Source organism: Vicugna pacos, chromosome 27 (genome assembly GCF_048564905.1).
Source record: "Vicugna pacos chromosome 27, VicPac4, whole genome shotgun sequence".
Lineage (NCBI taxonomy): Eukaryota > Metazoa > Chordata > Mammalia > Artiodactyla > Camelidae > Vicugna > Vicugna pacos.
The window spans coordinates 27,946,023-27,962,107 of record NC_133013.1 but is presented as its reverse complement, the minus strand read 5'-3'; the positions used below and the strand labels follow the sequence as shown (position 1 = coordinate 27,962,107).

The 16,085-nt window shown below is 42.5% G+C and overlaps 1 protein-coding gene across 5 annotated transcripts in view; it reads left to right on the top strand.

The window, feature by feature from the left end:
* The window catches only part of LRRC49 (leucine rich repeat containing 49), a 97,869-nt gene that overhangs the window by 66,450 nt on the left and 15,334 nt on the right, over positions 1 to 16,085 (top strand). For all 5 annotated transcript variants that reach the window (XM_072951122.1, XM_072951124.1, XM_072951121.1 and 2 more), the window contains 4 exons: positions 1,924 to 2,090; positions 10,756 to 10,993; positions 12,188 to 12,373; positions 15,240 to 15,349. In XM_072951122.1, coding sequence (XP_072807223.1) covers positions 1,924 to 2,090; positions 10,756 to 10,993; positions 12,188 to 12,373; positions 15,240 to 15,349 — 701 coding nt within the window. The remainder of the gene's footprint in view (positions 1 to 1,923; positions 2,091 to 10,755; positions 10,994 to 12,187; positions 12,374 to 15,239; positions 15,350 to 16,085) is intronic.

Sequence of the window (16,085 nt, the reverse complement as noted above, 5' to 3'; positions counted from 1 at the left end):
GACACGCACCGTCAGCCCAGATGCTCTTCTTCCATTTTCCTTCCAGCCTTGGAAGTGAATGGAAGTGGGAGCTGTGGGATGTGCTGGTGATACTGGCGTGGTGTTGTCTGGACAACAAAGAGTAGACCGAAGGGGGCGGAAGCTTGAAGTTGGTGTCTTCTAAAATAATTGTCACTTGAACACAGACTTGGCAAATTGCCATCTGGCTATAGAAACATGATTGTAACTAATATGCTGAATATATTCGTGATCTTTGAGCATGAAATGTTCTGCCTTACTGGGCCTCTAGCCTTCCTTTTTTCCTCTTTTTCTTGCTCCACAGATACCTGGAGCCCTTGCTTGGCCCCTGGCCAGCCAGTGATCCTCCTTGACCCCAGGCTGCACTCTTGTTTTAAAATATGTCTTCCTTTTTCTTGGCCCTAGTGAAAATATTCATTTTCTTAGTCAACCTGGTCTTGATCTGATTTTAATAACCCAATTAAATTAAATTGGAGACTTCAGTTTAGGATTGGTGTAGGAAAGTGTTTGCATTTTCAGAGTGTCTTGTTATAAATTTGTTAACATACTCAGCGGTGTGAAATTTTGTGCCTTTTGTCTAAACACTGCTATATCTACCTCACTAAAAATATTTATTTTTGCCAAACCCAAGTCAGCCAGAAAACTGGGCGCACGGAGCCAGCGTGGTGGGCGTCCCCCATTAACTCACTGCCCCCGCCTCTGTCAGTGTAGCCTTGGTACTGAGTAAAAGTAATGGTGTAGCTTAGATTAAGAACTGGGCTGTCCCAGTCATCTACAAACAACTGACATAGAATTCTTTAAGGTAAGATGTCTTTTTATTATAGCTCTGGGGAAAAATTAGAGTAGAATAGCAGATTCCTACTTGCTTTAGACAAGAAAGACATACATAAAATGTCAAAAAGTCTCAGAAGCATATACATATTAAGTAAAACCCATTTAACAAGTGGGTTAAACAAATGGGTTAGACTAATTTGAAATACCAAGCAACAGCAAAAAGAACCCATGCTAAAAACATTTTTAAATGCAGAAATAGGACTTTTCAACAGTGTAGATTTGATTAAGCTTTGCCATCACTTTCATTGCTATTTAGTGCCGTTTCTGCGTGCTAAAATTTTATGTACACAAAGAGGTGGAACTAAACGTAAGTCTCGTGCACGTGTAAATGCACGGAGGGAGGGGCAGAGGACCCTCCTGATGGCCTGCAGTGGCTCCAGGGGGAGCAGGTGAAGAGGGTCAGTGTCACGCCGCTGGGTTCTCACTGGATGATTGTGCTCCTAGTGAAGGCAGGGAAAGTGTCTGTGTTTAGCACTCTGACTTAATGGGCATCTCGTTTTAAAATCCTAACTTTTGATAATGGGTAATCTAGAAATATTTCAGCCTAGTGTAAGTTCTCTCAGCAGTGTGTATGTAATTGTTAATTTTCAGACATCGTAATTTATGCTGTGAAGCTTGGAACATTGATCAGCACCTCTTCTGCCCCCTCCCCCTCGATTATTCCACCATATTTGTCCTAGTTATTGGGTAGGGAAATTAAAATGTTAGTTTTTTCTTGCTATGTTTAAACACAAAGGCATATAAATTTCTGTTAAATTATAACTTCAAATAATGCTTAAGCCTATAATTTCTGTCAAATTAGTCTTTCAAATAGTGAATTTTTAAATCTCTAGTGGAAGTAATTATTGTTTAAATGTAATTTTTTGAGGATGATGGAGCATTATTGTGGTGTTTGGATGCACAGGGTAAATACAGGGCACTTACACTGTGTTTTGGAACATGTATCTATTACCTTTAAGTAATAGACTCCTTTTAAAGGTGTGAGAAGTAGTGCAAACAGTATGCTCCTTGGATACTCTCTGCTACAAGAATTGCATTCTGTAATTCTTGTCATGATGGACTTTTTCGCAGGAGAAGAAGAGGTTAACAATTAACAACGTCGCCCGAAGGTGGGACCTGCAACAACATCGAATAAGCAATATTGCTGCAGATCAAGACGGAAGAGACTCGGACTCCCCTTCTCAGGACCCCTGCCAGAACGACGGGAGCACCGTCTCTGCATTTCAGGAGGAAACAGGGTATGCGGTGGTGGTCTTTCCAGATACTAGTATCTTTGAAGAACTGACTTTGGAGCAAAATGGGGAAACGTTTTACATGTAATTATTTTAAGATTGTTTTCTTAAGAAAACCTACTGAAATTAGCAGTTTAAATTTAAAAGTGAAGATGGAGATATTGAAAATACAAGCTGACCCCTAATTTAAAAATCCTCCAGTAGTTCCCCATTTTTCATAGGCAGAAACTCGAGGTTGCTTAGTGTGGCCAGGGGCCCTCACCCACCTCCCCTGTTCTATCCCATACCGTCGGCCGCTGGATTCTCTGAGCTCGGTGAGCTCTCTCCCACCTCAGAGCCCTTCTCCCGGAAACAGCCTCCCCGACACCACGTCCCTGCCCTGCTTCCCTCCCCGGCTAACTGCATCTCAGCCTGGAGCTCTCAAATTTAAGCCTCACGTCCCCTGAAAAGCCGTTCCTAATGACTTCCTGGCGACAAGACTGCATCAGATGCCTTCTTTCTCTCTCAGGACCCTGCACCCCCCCTTCTCAGCGGTTGCCAGGGCCATAATTAAACACCTAGCGGGTACAGCTGTTTGACATCTCTCTTGCCCATTAGAACGCAAGCTTCTCAAGGAAGAGGATCCTGCCTGTGTTGACCCCTGTTGTTTCCTCGGCAGCTAGCACAGATCCTCACTCCTTAACCGGCGGTGTTAAGCAATTTGGCGTAAGAACTAAATGATGGCTCTATAACGTCTGTCTATTCCAGTAGCTCACATCCTCTTTCTTCTATGACACGTGTCACGTAATACGCATCCCTTGGTTCATGAGCAGATCTGAGGACACTTCCTAGACGTCACATGTCTGCCTTCCTCTCCAGAAGGCGTGCTGGAGTCAGGCCAATGAGAGGAATAGAAAGCATATACAGCTTTATAGTTTATTTATAATTACACACATAATTTTAAAATAAAGCCTAAAAATCCAACACGGAATGCACTTCAGTTTTGTTTCATTTGGTGAAGCACAGTTATCCAATGACCTAATCAAATTCTGAAACACATTTCAAACGAAGTATAATACAGCTTTTATTTCAAGTTTTTAGCCAGTGTTCTTTAAGCTTTCCATATACAAAGAATGTAATAAAGAAAGTAATTTGAGTCATTAGAATATTTTGGGAGTTTACTTGAGTTACAGAGTTGGACATATATTTTAAAGACAAATAAACTTAAAAATTTTTAGTTGCAGGATTAATTTTTATCAATTAATGTACCTCCATCAGCTCACCTGGGTTTCCACATGTAGAGTTTCTCGCCTCTTTCAGCGAGAAAAATAAGGCAACAAGAATAAGGATTCTAATTAAGTGATTATTTATATAACAAGAATATCATTTCTATTGCCCTGGAGCTTTGTTTAATATTATTCAAATGTCAAAATGTGATTTTACTTGGTGAGAACTGTAATACTTCATAGAATTAAAACTGTATCATTGGGCTTTCGATTTGTGAAATACTACACACGTCCGTTCTATTTCTGATTTCTCTCTTTTTAAAAAAAAAGGTTTTCTATCATCCTTAAGGTTTCCTAGTTCCAGGTTTACCCAAATGATCTTATAAATTTTATTCTAAAATTTTGCCAAGATTTTAAAAACTATTCCTACAATATGTCAAACTTAGTTTTGAATATGGTGTCGGTGAGAGTCTAGCCTGCTTTTATTTCAGGTGGCCGGTCAGGTTGCCAGGAGCGTTCCTCGGTTGCGTTGTCCTCTTTGTTACCGAGATTGCCGTTTCACTTTATCAGTTCCCATAAGTATTTGGGGGTATTTCTGGATTTTCTGTTCCATTTCACTAATCTGCTGATCTGTTTTCATGCCAATACCAGACTATTTTGATTATTGTAGTTTTATAGTTAAGTTTTCATGTCTAGTAGGGAACTAGCTTTTACTATTCTTTTCAGAGTTTAAATTCTCACACACTTGTTCCTCCGTATAAACTTTAAAATAATTTCATTCAAATGGAAATGTTCAGAGACTTATTTGAATGGCATTTAAGTTGTTTATTTCAGAGGGATTGACATTCTTAAGATAATAACTCACCATTTTAAAAATCATGGTACATCCATTTTTTCAGGTCTTGTTTGTATCCTAGAGGGCAAACTGGAGAAGTGTTGAAATACTGAAGGCAAATTCTGGGGAGCTAAAGGTGGTTGCAGACCATGAAACTGTAGCAACTGTAGTCTGAGCTGTTGAGTGTGTATTCCAGGGGCACAGGGTGGCGAGGTTTATCGGTAGAGATGCTAAATGCCTTATAAAGAAAAAAGAGATAAAGGATCAAAGATAAGAAATAAAAAGTTCAAGTATAATGACAAAAGAAAGAGGTGATGGGTCATGTGATTTAGGCTAGGGTTTTAAAGAATTAAAAAACAGAAGGTTGCCAATGGATTGGGAGAAATTTTAGTATTTCTGGGACAGAAGTCTAGATGAAATTAAAGATGAGAAGTATATAAAATAAGAGGGTTAATAGTGAGCTGGAGTAATGGGAATTTGCGGCCAGATTAAGGTTTTGAAGTTGAAGATTTTAGAGGTGGGGTGTGTCTAAGTTGTGGCAACGTACGAGCAGTGCGGAGGCCACGCTGGCCCTGGGAGCGGGCTGTTGGAGACGGGACGTGAGGGTTGTCACAGGAGAGGAGATCGGCTGAAACTAGTGCTGCAGCCACTGAAGTTCCCGACGGTTGAGCTAGGTGTGGAACCAGGGACAAGTTGCCGGCCGCGACCAGCCCTGTCTCCCTCCAGTCGCAGCCACGCATCCCAAGCTCTTGTCACGGGGACGCTCACTGCTTCAGCTGTGCTAGTGCTGGTCGCAGCAGTCACTGCAGGGGCTTCTCAAAGTTCTTTTCCCCAGTGGAGTCTCATTGTTTCCTCTTGGACCAGTGTTTGCAGTTCATTACATTACGTCATATTACTAGTCGCCTTTGCTTTTCACTTGCACTGTGCGTCTCTCACACTCTCGAGATTTCCATCTTCTCGACCTCTAGACGGTAGATCCCTCAGGTTTGGGTCCTTTTCCCGCTGAACTGCAGTGCCTCCCTGCCTGTCTTATTGGCAGGGGGAGAAGTAGGTGGTAGGGTCCTTTTGCAGACCTTCAGTTAATGGCCCGCCCTGTGCTGGTCCCGCTCGTCACTCCCGCCTTCCATCATGCCTCTGTCCTGTCCTTTGCCAACTTCTGCCGGGCAGCTGGGCCGCCGTGTTTGTTCTTGTCTCCAGTGTGTCTTCAGACCTAAGGCCTCCTTTGTCCCTCTTCCTCGCTCCAGTATTTTCACTTTCTAGAGATTCGCTGAAGCTTCTCACTGAAGTTGTCCCCTTCCCTCTGTACTTGCTGCTGCCATGGTTTGCACCACTTCAGTTGCTTTGTTAGGGTCTTTCAGGGAGAAGTTTCACACACACGTGTGAAGCTCGTTCTGTCTGCTCTTTTATCTGAAAGCAGGAGCGAAGCATTTTAAACACTAGAAGTTGTATTGCTGCATTCTCTGTGAGTCTTCGAAAATGTAGTTTAATTTCACCCTTCAGGAATGATACAAGCCTGGCTCTTTCTGAAAGTAGAAAGCTAGTCAGAGGGCCACAAAGTCTCTTCCGTAGGGGTCCAATTTGTTTTTTAATGCTACATAAGATTTTCCACTTTTAACAATCCCATTTATGGTCTTTAGTGTTTTGTAATGCCAAAAAAGTGGCTAATTCTTGTGTTACAATGTCTATGACCTTTGACTCATGAGTGTGTAACTTACTGCCTGGAAATAAGTATCCATGAAGAAATTACAGGCACATAAAGGGGAGAAATTCTGCAGAACTTCGGCATATCCCATTAATGACTTCACTGTTCACTGTACTTGGGGCAGCTCTGTGGTAAAACGACGTGTTACAGGTTTCTGTCCCCTGCCAGAAATGGGAAAGTACTTGCTGTAATGTTTTCTTTGCTTACATTGGATGCATGCAGTGAAGCTGGTTTATTTTTGGTCATTTCCTGCCTATGAACACTGGGGTATTTTAGCCAACACTACCATAATAAAATACAATGTATAAAATAAATTTCCACACCTATGAATGTTGTAATAGAAATTCATAAAATACGTTATTATACGAATCAGCACCACTTACTCATTGGGAAAAGAATCTTCCGAAATATTCTAAGTCTTTCTGTTCTAGCCTGTTACGGAAAGCGTAAAGATCTTTAAACCCATAATCCTCGGAAATACTGTCTTTTTTCCATTTAGGCATCTAAGAGTGTATTTTCCATTTAACCTGGCTTTCAGGGACCGTTGCTTTATTGCATTAAGTTAATCGCCCTATCTCTTCTCAGAGTCCTCTGCTAATCAAGAAGGCAGAGAACATTTTTCTCATTTATTCTTATGTAAAGATTGAGTTGGATAAATGAAATTTGGACTTGGAATTAACTACTAAAGATCTTGAAGAGAATTTCTATTTGATGGCAGACTGCCTACAGTTATATAAATAATATGAGTTGGGACATGTACGTGGATGTGCACTGGGCTTCATGGGAAAACAGAGTTTAAAGCATTGATCCTCCATACAGGAATATCATGTTTCTTAGAGCATAAATTTACACGAGACGGGTAGGAGCTGGACCAGGGGACCCAGGCACCTCCTCTGAACCCCTGGCTCCTCCCTCTCCTTCATTCCCCACGGTCACTAAGTCCTACTTCTATGGTCAATTAAATACCTGGTGTATTTGTGTTCTCCTCATTTGCTGGTGACAATCCCTGAAGTGTACTGAACTGAGTATAAGATCCGGTTTAGTATTATTTCTAGTCTTCATAACAGCTCTGAAAAAACAGGTGTTACTGTCACCATTTTACACACGAGGAAACTGAAACTACAGGGAAATTAAGTCATTTGCCCCCAAAGTCCTCTGTTTATCAATGGCAGATGTGGGATTTGAACTAAGCTCTCTCCGATTTTCTTGCCACTTGTTCATTCATCTGCCGCCTTTCTTGTGACGGTCTTACACGGTCTGGGTGGCACTGCTGCCTGGTCTTCCTGCTAATCTCCCTCCACCCGGCCTCTCCCTGCTCCACCCTCCACAAAGGTGACCAGCACACCTGTCTTCAGTGGGTCCTTGAGGGCAGAGAACACATCTGATTTATCAACGTGCGTGACACATTGGACGTGCTTTCGAACTTGCGTTGAACACGGTCCTGATTCTTTTTTATTTGAAAGTCTCCTTCTGCTTCTCAGCCTTACAGGATAAAATCTGCCTTTTCAGCTTCATCTTCAGCTGCCACCCGCCGTGTGCTTCAGTGCTCCAGCCGTGTTGGAAGTGTCCTTAACTGAATATGTTACATATGATGAGGCTCCTGTGCCTTTCTTCATTATATTTTTTACCTAAAGTGTGCTTCCTTCTTCTCCTGCTTTTTTAAAATGAAAGTGTAGTCAGTTTACGATGTTGTGTTAATTTCTGGAGTACCGTCTAGTTATTCACAAAAATGTACTCCTTGTCATACTCTTCCTCATTACAGGCCATTGCAAGGTGTTGAGTACAGCTCCCTGTGCTCTGTCGTAGGGCCGCCTCCTGCTTCTGATGTCATTCTGCTGTTCATCCTTCAGGGGCCCGTTCAGTTACTACCTCCCTCTGAAACCTGACTTCTCCCCACCCCAGGAAGACTTGGTCACTCCTTCCTCTGCATTTCCATAGCATGTTGTTTAAGTATTCGCTGTCTGACAGTAAGCATCTTCTATTAGAGTTAATGTAAATGTTTATCTTGCTTTCCGCCCTCCATCCAGGTTGGGAGCTCTTCAGGGACAGAGAAGTATGACTTTATCTTTCTATCCCCAATGCCTGACACGCAGCAGACTCTCCAGATCAATGTTTGTTTAATGAGGTTGAAATCATTTCAGTTTAGGAAGTATATCCCCTGCGTTTATTAATTTAACTTCAGCAGTTATATTTCTGGGACCATAGCCCAGAATAAAAGCGAAGCAATTTTTGATACATCCAAGAACTCCACCTGACGTCTGTGTCGGTGGTCCTTACCGATGCGGACGCGCTGGTTACCTCCGGACGGTGCCCTGTGCACAGTGGGCTTTCAGCAGGCGCTCGGTGCGTCAGTGAGTGAATGAAACGCGCAGTAATGCGGCGCGTGTTCGACCAAACAGCTGCGGACGCATCTGGCAGCCGCACGAGGAATACGCGAGGAGGAGCCCCAGCGAGTCAACACAGCGAGGAGACCGCCGGGCGACTTCCTGCGGAAGTCCGAGCACACCTTCCCTGAGGGGCAGGCTCCTCTGCCCTCGGCCCTCAGTCGGAAAGCGCCTGAAACGGGCGTCGTCTCGCCCGGCTGCTCACGGGCGCTTTGCCTCCTCCGGGGGAGGCGGGCCTGTCCGCGCCCGGCAGCTCGCGCTCTGCCTTTGCCGGGAGTCCGGGCGGGGCCTGTGCGAGTCGGAGCCACGTCTGCTTTGCGTCGTGGCTGCTACTGCTGCTGCGGCTAGGGTCGCTTCCTGTTTCACTTACTTCCCTGGCCACTTGCTTAACAACCCTTCAAACAAAATAAATAATCCTTTCCTGTGATAAACATTTTATTTTGCAGTTTATATTCTTAAACTTTTCCTCGTATGGAAAAGGTAAACAAGATGCTTCCAAAGGTAGGGTATGAAACAACACGACTTCCCAAAGGTTTATTCACGTTTCTGGTGCATCGCTCTGATTCCCCATCATTTTTGTTAGAACAAACTTCTTTTGCTGGGAGTCATGACATCCGGCGTCACTGCATCAACTGGCTGACTTTGTTCTTACCTTGCCTTGACTTCTTTATTATTGTCTCTGTCTCACCTGCAAAACCTTCTTATTAACCTTTATTCTGTGTCTGTATCACTGATCCTGCCCCTTTGCTGAAACGACAGTTTATGGTTGGAACACCTTTCTTAAGATTCAGTGGATACTCATAAGAAACTTCATAATTGTCTCATTTCATTAATTCATTGAAGAGATGTTTATTGAGCACAGCCTGTGCTACCAGCTGTGCTAGACGAAGGCTGAGCCCTCAAGGAGCCCAGTGTTTAGGGAGAGAGGCAGGTGACGAGGGCCTGCGGTGCAGTGTGGAAAGGGCTGTGCTAGTGGCGTGTGTGCTTTTCATCAAGGCGTCTTTATTTCCGTGGCACTGAAATGTAACTCCTGTCCTTCATCCCAGCCTGCATAGCTCACAGCATGCAATATGAAGAACACTTGATTCTCATCTCAGCCCTTGCCTTTATAGGACTGTCATCTCCGATTGTTCACACACCACTGCTCGCTGAATGTGTGGTGACTGTCGGTGATAATCATTGTCTTGAGCACTACTCTGGCAGGCACCAAGCCTTTCTGTATTTTTTCGGTTGCGTATTCACTTAAGAGTGGATTGATGTTATCACCCAGCTTCTTACTGTGTAGACAGATGTGTCACATGTTAACTGGTGCCTCTGAAATAAGTACGTGAAGTCTAGTAAAGCATGATAAACCCACAGGGTGGAGGATTGTCAGTCTTTCCTGCAACATCAGCATCATAAAACTTTTGAAGATCTGTCATAATGCAGTCAATTACATTGTGAAAAGCTCATTACTAGGTTCCAGAGCCTCCAAAGATGAAAAAATACAGTGATTAAGCCCGAGGGACTTAGTATCTGACAGAGGAGGCAAAACTGTAAACATGTCATTACGCCTGAGTACGAGAAGTGATGCATTTGAGGAGTTGCAACATTCCATAGGAGCATGAAGGAGGGCAAAGCACTGACACTGCTCGGAGCAAATGCGTACTGTCTGAAAGCAAAATCCCAGAACGCACGAAAACTGAGCGTTCTTTGAGTTTTGAGACTGGGTGAAACAAATACTTACGTCTCTGTCCTACAAGCAGAAAATATGAGTTGGATCGAGCTTGCTCTTCTTCTTCAGAGAGCCGATTCTCAGGTGCCTCGTACAGAAAATGTGGCTCTGCTTTGAGAACAACAACACACTCCACAGTCTGTGAAGCGAGTCTGTGTGTATGTAGCGTGGAGTAAATGCGGGTGGTTCTCATCGTTTCTTATTTCAGAACGGGGAGGAAATCTCCTAGATTTTACTGCTTGTAACTGTAGTGTTTATACACTTGTAAAACTTCAAACAACGCTGAGATACTGAAAAATAGAAAAGTCAAAGTTACCCCTTAATCCAGCTTCTGGGAGGGAAACTGTTGCTACCAGTTACTATATGAATTCCCAAGTGTTTTACAAACGTAGTTTTACATTACATGGTTCTTGCTATAGAAATATTTTATTTTATAAAATCCAGGCTTTTTTTTTTTCAGCCAGACAGTGGAATAGTCTATAGATTAAGGAAAACTGTTTGTTTTAACATGAAAAGGTATCCATGATATACTAAATGGATTGTTTAAAAACTAAATAGAGTATCAGTTATTTTTCTTTGCTGTGAATAATTTGGGCTTCAGAGTGGTGTTTTTTTGTTCACATGCACTTCTTTTTAAATTAAAATTTGTGACTAGAAGACAAAATTTGCAGGTGCTCTATGGAAAATGAATCTTTGGTGCTCTGGGTTTAGTTATTGAAGTGAAAAAAAAAGACTGTAAAATTTCAAATACCTTTTCAACAGGTCTTTATAATCTCTTCCTTACTTTGCATCATGAGACTTTCGTTTAAAAGTGTGTGTTGGGTTTCCCAGGTCTCTGGACTCAGGGCTCACCAGTGCTTTGCAGGGCCTGTCCGTCACGGACACACACCTCGTGGAGGTGGACGGGGACACGCTGTCCCTGTATGGCTCAGGGGCCCTAGAGTGTCTGGATCGGAACTGGAGCGTGCAGACAGCGGGAATGGTGACAACGGTGTCCTTCACTTTCATAGAATTTGATGAAATCGTCCAAGTGCTCCCCAAATTAAAGATGAAGTTTCCTAATTCTCTGGTAAACATTTCCTTTTAGTATATATTTGAATTATTCTCAATCATGACTTATATATTCAGGCCAAAGAGCTGTTTTTAGCTTTATTTACATAGTTTCTGTCTGGCAGGGAGACTAAGTTCTTGTGTTGATTTTCTGAACCTGGGATTTAAACTAAGATTCATACATAGCCTTGTAGTCTTCTGTTAATGGAAGTTATTCCTCTAGAAAATGCTTCTTTATGGAGTATAAAGGACTAATATAATTTTTCTCAAATTATATATTTCAACTTTGTAAAGCATTCAACAGGACCTCTCTTAACTCTGTATTATATATTCATCTGTTATACCTGGCATTAATGGGACATTCATATTTACTTATAATGTTACAGTAGTCCCCTAATAACATTTAAAATAATTTTAATAGCTCATTAAAATTGCTTTGAGAAACTGGCTTTTTTCAGTTATGGTATTATTGTGTTATTTATTGGTATGCATTTGCAGAAGCTGTGATTTCCATAATGAGTTCTCTCGTGAGTTTTTAGTATCATTGTTTATCTCTGTTAGACAGTGATTTCCCTCACCTGCTCTTTTATAGTGTTTTTTTTTCTTTTGTTATCCTTCCCAAAGAAGTTAGAAGTAGAGACAGTATGTTTAGAAAAATTTATCCAGATTCACAGATGGAACACTTAGCATTTCAGTTTTAGTGATTTTATTTTCTGGTAGCCAGTTTAAGTAGCCTCCATAGTAACTACCAAGGTAAAGGTAGTAATCGTTAACTAGTTCTCCTCAGAAGCACTCTGAGCCCTGTATTCATACAGTTCTGAAGATTTCATTTCTAATCTTTCCTTTGTAGATTTGATCTCAGTGTAAAGCATGTAAAATGACTGTAATGCCTCAAAGAGTTTGAATTATTATGTGTTTATATAATTTTTAAGAATCTTAGTTTGTTGTTAATTAGAGGGATATCCTTTGAAGAAGGGAAGTCACTTTGAGTCCAGCACGGGAGGGATTACTGCACTTCATCAACAATGAGGCGTTAGATGGATTAAAGTTGTGTGAGCTTAGCACATTCAGTGGGTTTAATTGTAATTAAAACCACATTAGCTGAGCCTGAAGTTTCAGATTTATTTGGGGAATGATCAGTGAAGCTCTAACATTAATAGTTTAAGGTGGTAAAACTCAGTGTTCAGCTCTGTTTTGTGTTCTGTTATTACAGCACCTTAAGTTCAAGGAGACAAACCTCGTAATGCTGCAGCAGTTTAATGCCCTGGCGCAACTCCGTCGCGTCCACCAGTTGACAGTTGATCCTCAAGGAAATCCAGTTGTCAATTTTATCCTCTGGAAATACTATGTCCTGTTCAGGCTGAGCCATTTTAGTATGCAGAAAATAAATGGAACAGAGGTAAGCTAACCACTAAGTCAACTCTAGAATTGAAATGTTCCGTTTTAGGGGAAATAGTTATAGAAGTGGTCAGGAATTTATGTAACCACGATAGAACTTTTGAGAAATAATTTAAAATGTTGATACTTAAAATGTCAAAAAGCTGAAAATCTATCCAGAAACTTTTTAGGCACCAGACAGATTTTGAAAACGAAATAGTCACCAGGTCGTGGTGAATAGTAAATTCTTTTTGTATTGTTTGTAAGTATTCAGAGAAGCAAAGTGTTGGTAGGATGGTAGTTTAAAATAATAAAAAAAGAGAACACTTCTGTAAGTGACGGGATCTTTGTGCTTCTCAAAGTGCGGTGCAGACTGGCACGCGAGAGGCGTGGGAAGGGACGCTGAGCGTCGGGTAATGAGGGTTGTGGTGGAGGGGGGAAGAATCACATGGGGAAAGAGAACATACACAAGAAAGGAGGGTGATTTTTTTTTGAAAAAGAAGAGATGAGAAGGAGAAATAAGCAAAGAGGAATGACAGAAGAAGAGGAAGTAAAGACACGTGGAAAAGAAACGACACAACTGTAAAGAAACGTTTCGACTGCTTTGTTACTAGCTCGCAAACTGCTTGTGGCGCATCTGCACTGTGTAAGTCTGGCCTGGAGCCTGGAAACTGGAAAACTACTAGTGAAGAGTTATTTTTCAGATTGATTGTGCTGAGCGTGTCGCAGGGTAATGCCCCAGCTAGCCAAAGATCATGTTCTCTCTAAACATCACTCTGAAAGAAGAGGCGAACTGTGCCTTTCCCTCTACTGTGGAATTCCCAAACTGAATTTAAACAATCCTCCGAAAAAACTTTAATATACTAACGTGTTATTGTGATGATCTCTTAAAATTCAAGCCTCCCTGTTGTAAGATGAACTGTAATCAGCTTTGCTAGCATGGTGGTAATAGCAACTGTATTTCCCTGCAGCTGATACACCGCGAGTAACTCTGACCTGAAACTCCAAAACTCCAGTATACCGTTAGACTGGCGGTCTCTGGCTCAGTGCACCAGAGCCTTGTGAAATTTGCGTCAGCCGTGGGGGGCCTGTGACCACAGTGTCAGCCATCCGTTGACGATACAGGCAAACCCGGAATCTCCTGATGACTAATCTCTCAACTGGTTCTCAAGAGACTGGGTTCAGTTTCGTGTCCTCTTGTGTCCCCTCTCGGCACTTCCCCAGAGAGGCTGTGAGTCACTGGTCAGGTCTAACAGTTAGTTCCCGAAGTTTGCAAAGCCAGCCTGGACTGAACGGAGGGTGGTTGTTTTGCCTCCAGGTGGGTCATCCTCCCTCATTCATGGCCAACCGCTATCTCAGTTAACCCCAAATAGGGGATTTATCCGAAGGTCAGCCACTATTAGAGGTGTACTAAGTAGTACAGGACCTTGAAACAGGAAGAGCAGAACAACGAAATTATGTGAAGTAGAGAAGGGCGGAAAAGAGCCAATATGATTTATTCTGATTTAAAGTTCTGAAAATGTCAATGCCAGGGATACTTGACCCTTTACTAAAAGACCTAAAATAAAACTGCTTACCCCGTCCTTCACGATATATAATAGTGTGACACTGTGCTCCTACTTCTCTTTGTGTAGGAGAGAATGGTATTGCTTGAGGTAGAATTAAGCTGAATTACAAGCACCAGGGAGAAAAGACGGAGCAGTGGCCTGCGCTGGCCACTAGGTGACTATCTTAGACCAAACAACCTAGTTGTCAGCTGAAGGAAGGACTCCAGGGAGCCGCAGCCTCGTTAACTATGAAGGTCTAGAGAAGGGGAGAGAGTGAGCCAGTCTGCCCGGCTCCATGTGTGCAAGGTGCTCCTGAGTTACGGGTTTGTCTTCCAGAAATGCTCGTGAAGTGTGCCTCAGCTAGCGTTAAGAATATTGTTTAGGGGGAGGGCACAGCTCAGTGGTAGAGCGCCTGCTTAGCATGCACGAGGTCCTGGGTTCAATCCCCAGCACCTCCATTCAAACAAATAAATAATTACCTCCCCCTAAAAAAATAATTTTTGAGAAAAGATGTATTTTTTTAAAGACCCCAGATGTGACTATACCAGGGTTTCTCAGCCTCAGCTCTGTTGACAGTTTGGGCCAGAGAATTCTTTGCTATAGGACCCCTCCAGCAGTTGTGATAACCACAAATGTCTCCAGACATCGCCGAATGTTCCCCCAGTTGGGAACCACTGAAGTACACAGACAAACTAATAGTATTTAAAATGCAGGCAACCTTACTTTATATTAAGAATATGCCCAGATATTAGTACAAGCCCTGCTTTTAGCGGCTTTTGGTTAACAGAGGAATGAGCCCCCACAAGGACAGATTATTCCTCGTGGGGAGAAAGGTGGGCATGATTTTAGAATGAATAGGAGTGTCCTTCCTGATCCAGCGCTCATGCCCTCCTGCAGGGACAGAATTGTCCTTTTAGAGCAAGGTGTGAACACCTTGGCTTACCTTTGGGCACGTTATGAAAGTTAAGCAATTCCATTGATACTTGAGAACTTTTCCCCCTAAATCATTCTACTCTAAGAAGCCATAGGATTTCTGGAAAAAAAAATTCATTAAGAATTTAAGGTATCTGAAGTAGAATTCTCACAAAACACGGCTTCTAAGTCAGAGTTAACTCGGCACCTCCCAGCCATCCTGCATCACCTCAAGCCACATCTGTACGTCTTCGTTCTACTCAAGCTCGGGGAGAGGAAAACCCACACGAATTCTCCTCTCACAGCCCAGGGAATGCACTTTCCTGGACTTAAAGACGATATTTAAAATGGACATTTCTTTGAAATTACGTTTGTCGTATCAAGCTAAAAGACAATGTCACTCGACCCCTCTCCATTGTATCTCTTCAGGTGACGCAAAACGACATGATCATGGCTGAAAGGCTCTTTGGAATCCTAGCACACGTAGCGTCTTCTGAGTTACCGCCGTACCATCTGATTTCAGTTCTGGGTGATGCCAGGTAACTAATTTCTGTGGTTTTTACAGAAGTGTTGTTGCACCAGAAAAAGGAATACATCCCACACACCTCTTACTTGTGCCATTTATGCCTCCCACAAGCACTTACTCTAAATTTGTTTTCTGTCCAAAGTGTTGGAGATAAAACGATGAAAAAGGTAAAGTTCTTGCTCTTGTGTGGCTTATAAGCTAATAAGTTTAAGATGTGTAGCGCTTCGGACGCTGTAAGAGAGGGCTGTAGGGGCACAGGAGAGACTAACTGCATTTTGGAAGAACATCGGGGAAGGCTTCACAAGGGAGGTGACGATTTTCCAGTTCGTCAGGAATGAATAGCTTTTCAGTTGGAGGGTGTTAGGGAAGGAGATCTGCAAAAGCACAAGGAATTGTAAATAGTTTAGTATAATTGGAGCATAGGATGATTGCGAATTGTGATAGGAAATGAAACTAGACAGATTGATTGTGATCTGATTTTGAAGAGCCTGGAAATCCATGAAAACCAAAAATGAATGCATTGTTTTGTAATTAAGCGCAATCATCTGATTGGATTCATGTTTTAGAAAGGCTGCCATTTGGAAGACAGAGATGGAAGGAACGGAAACCAATCTAGAATCTAGTCTGTAGTCCAGGAGGGAGATTATGAGGGTCTGAACTAAGACAGTAAGAATCGAGAAGACTATGGCTTGAGAGATACGTAGAAGTGGATGGGGAGCAGTCTCTGGACTGGCCCTGGAGAGGGTCCC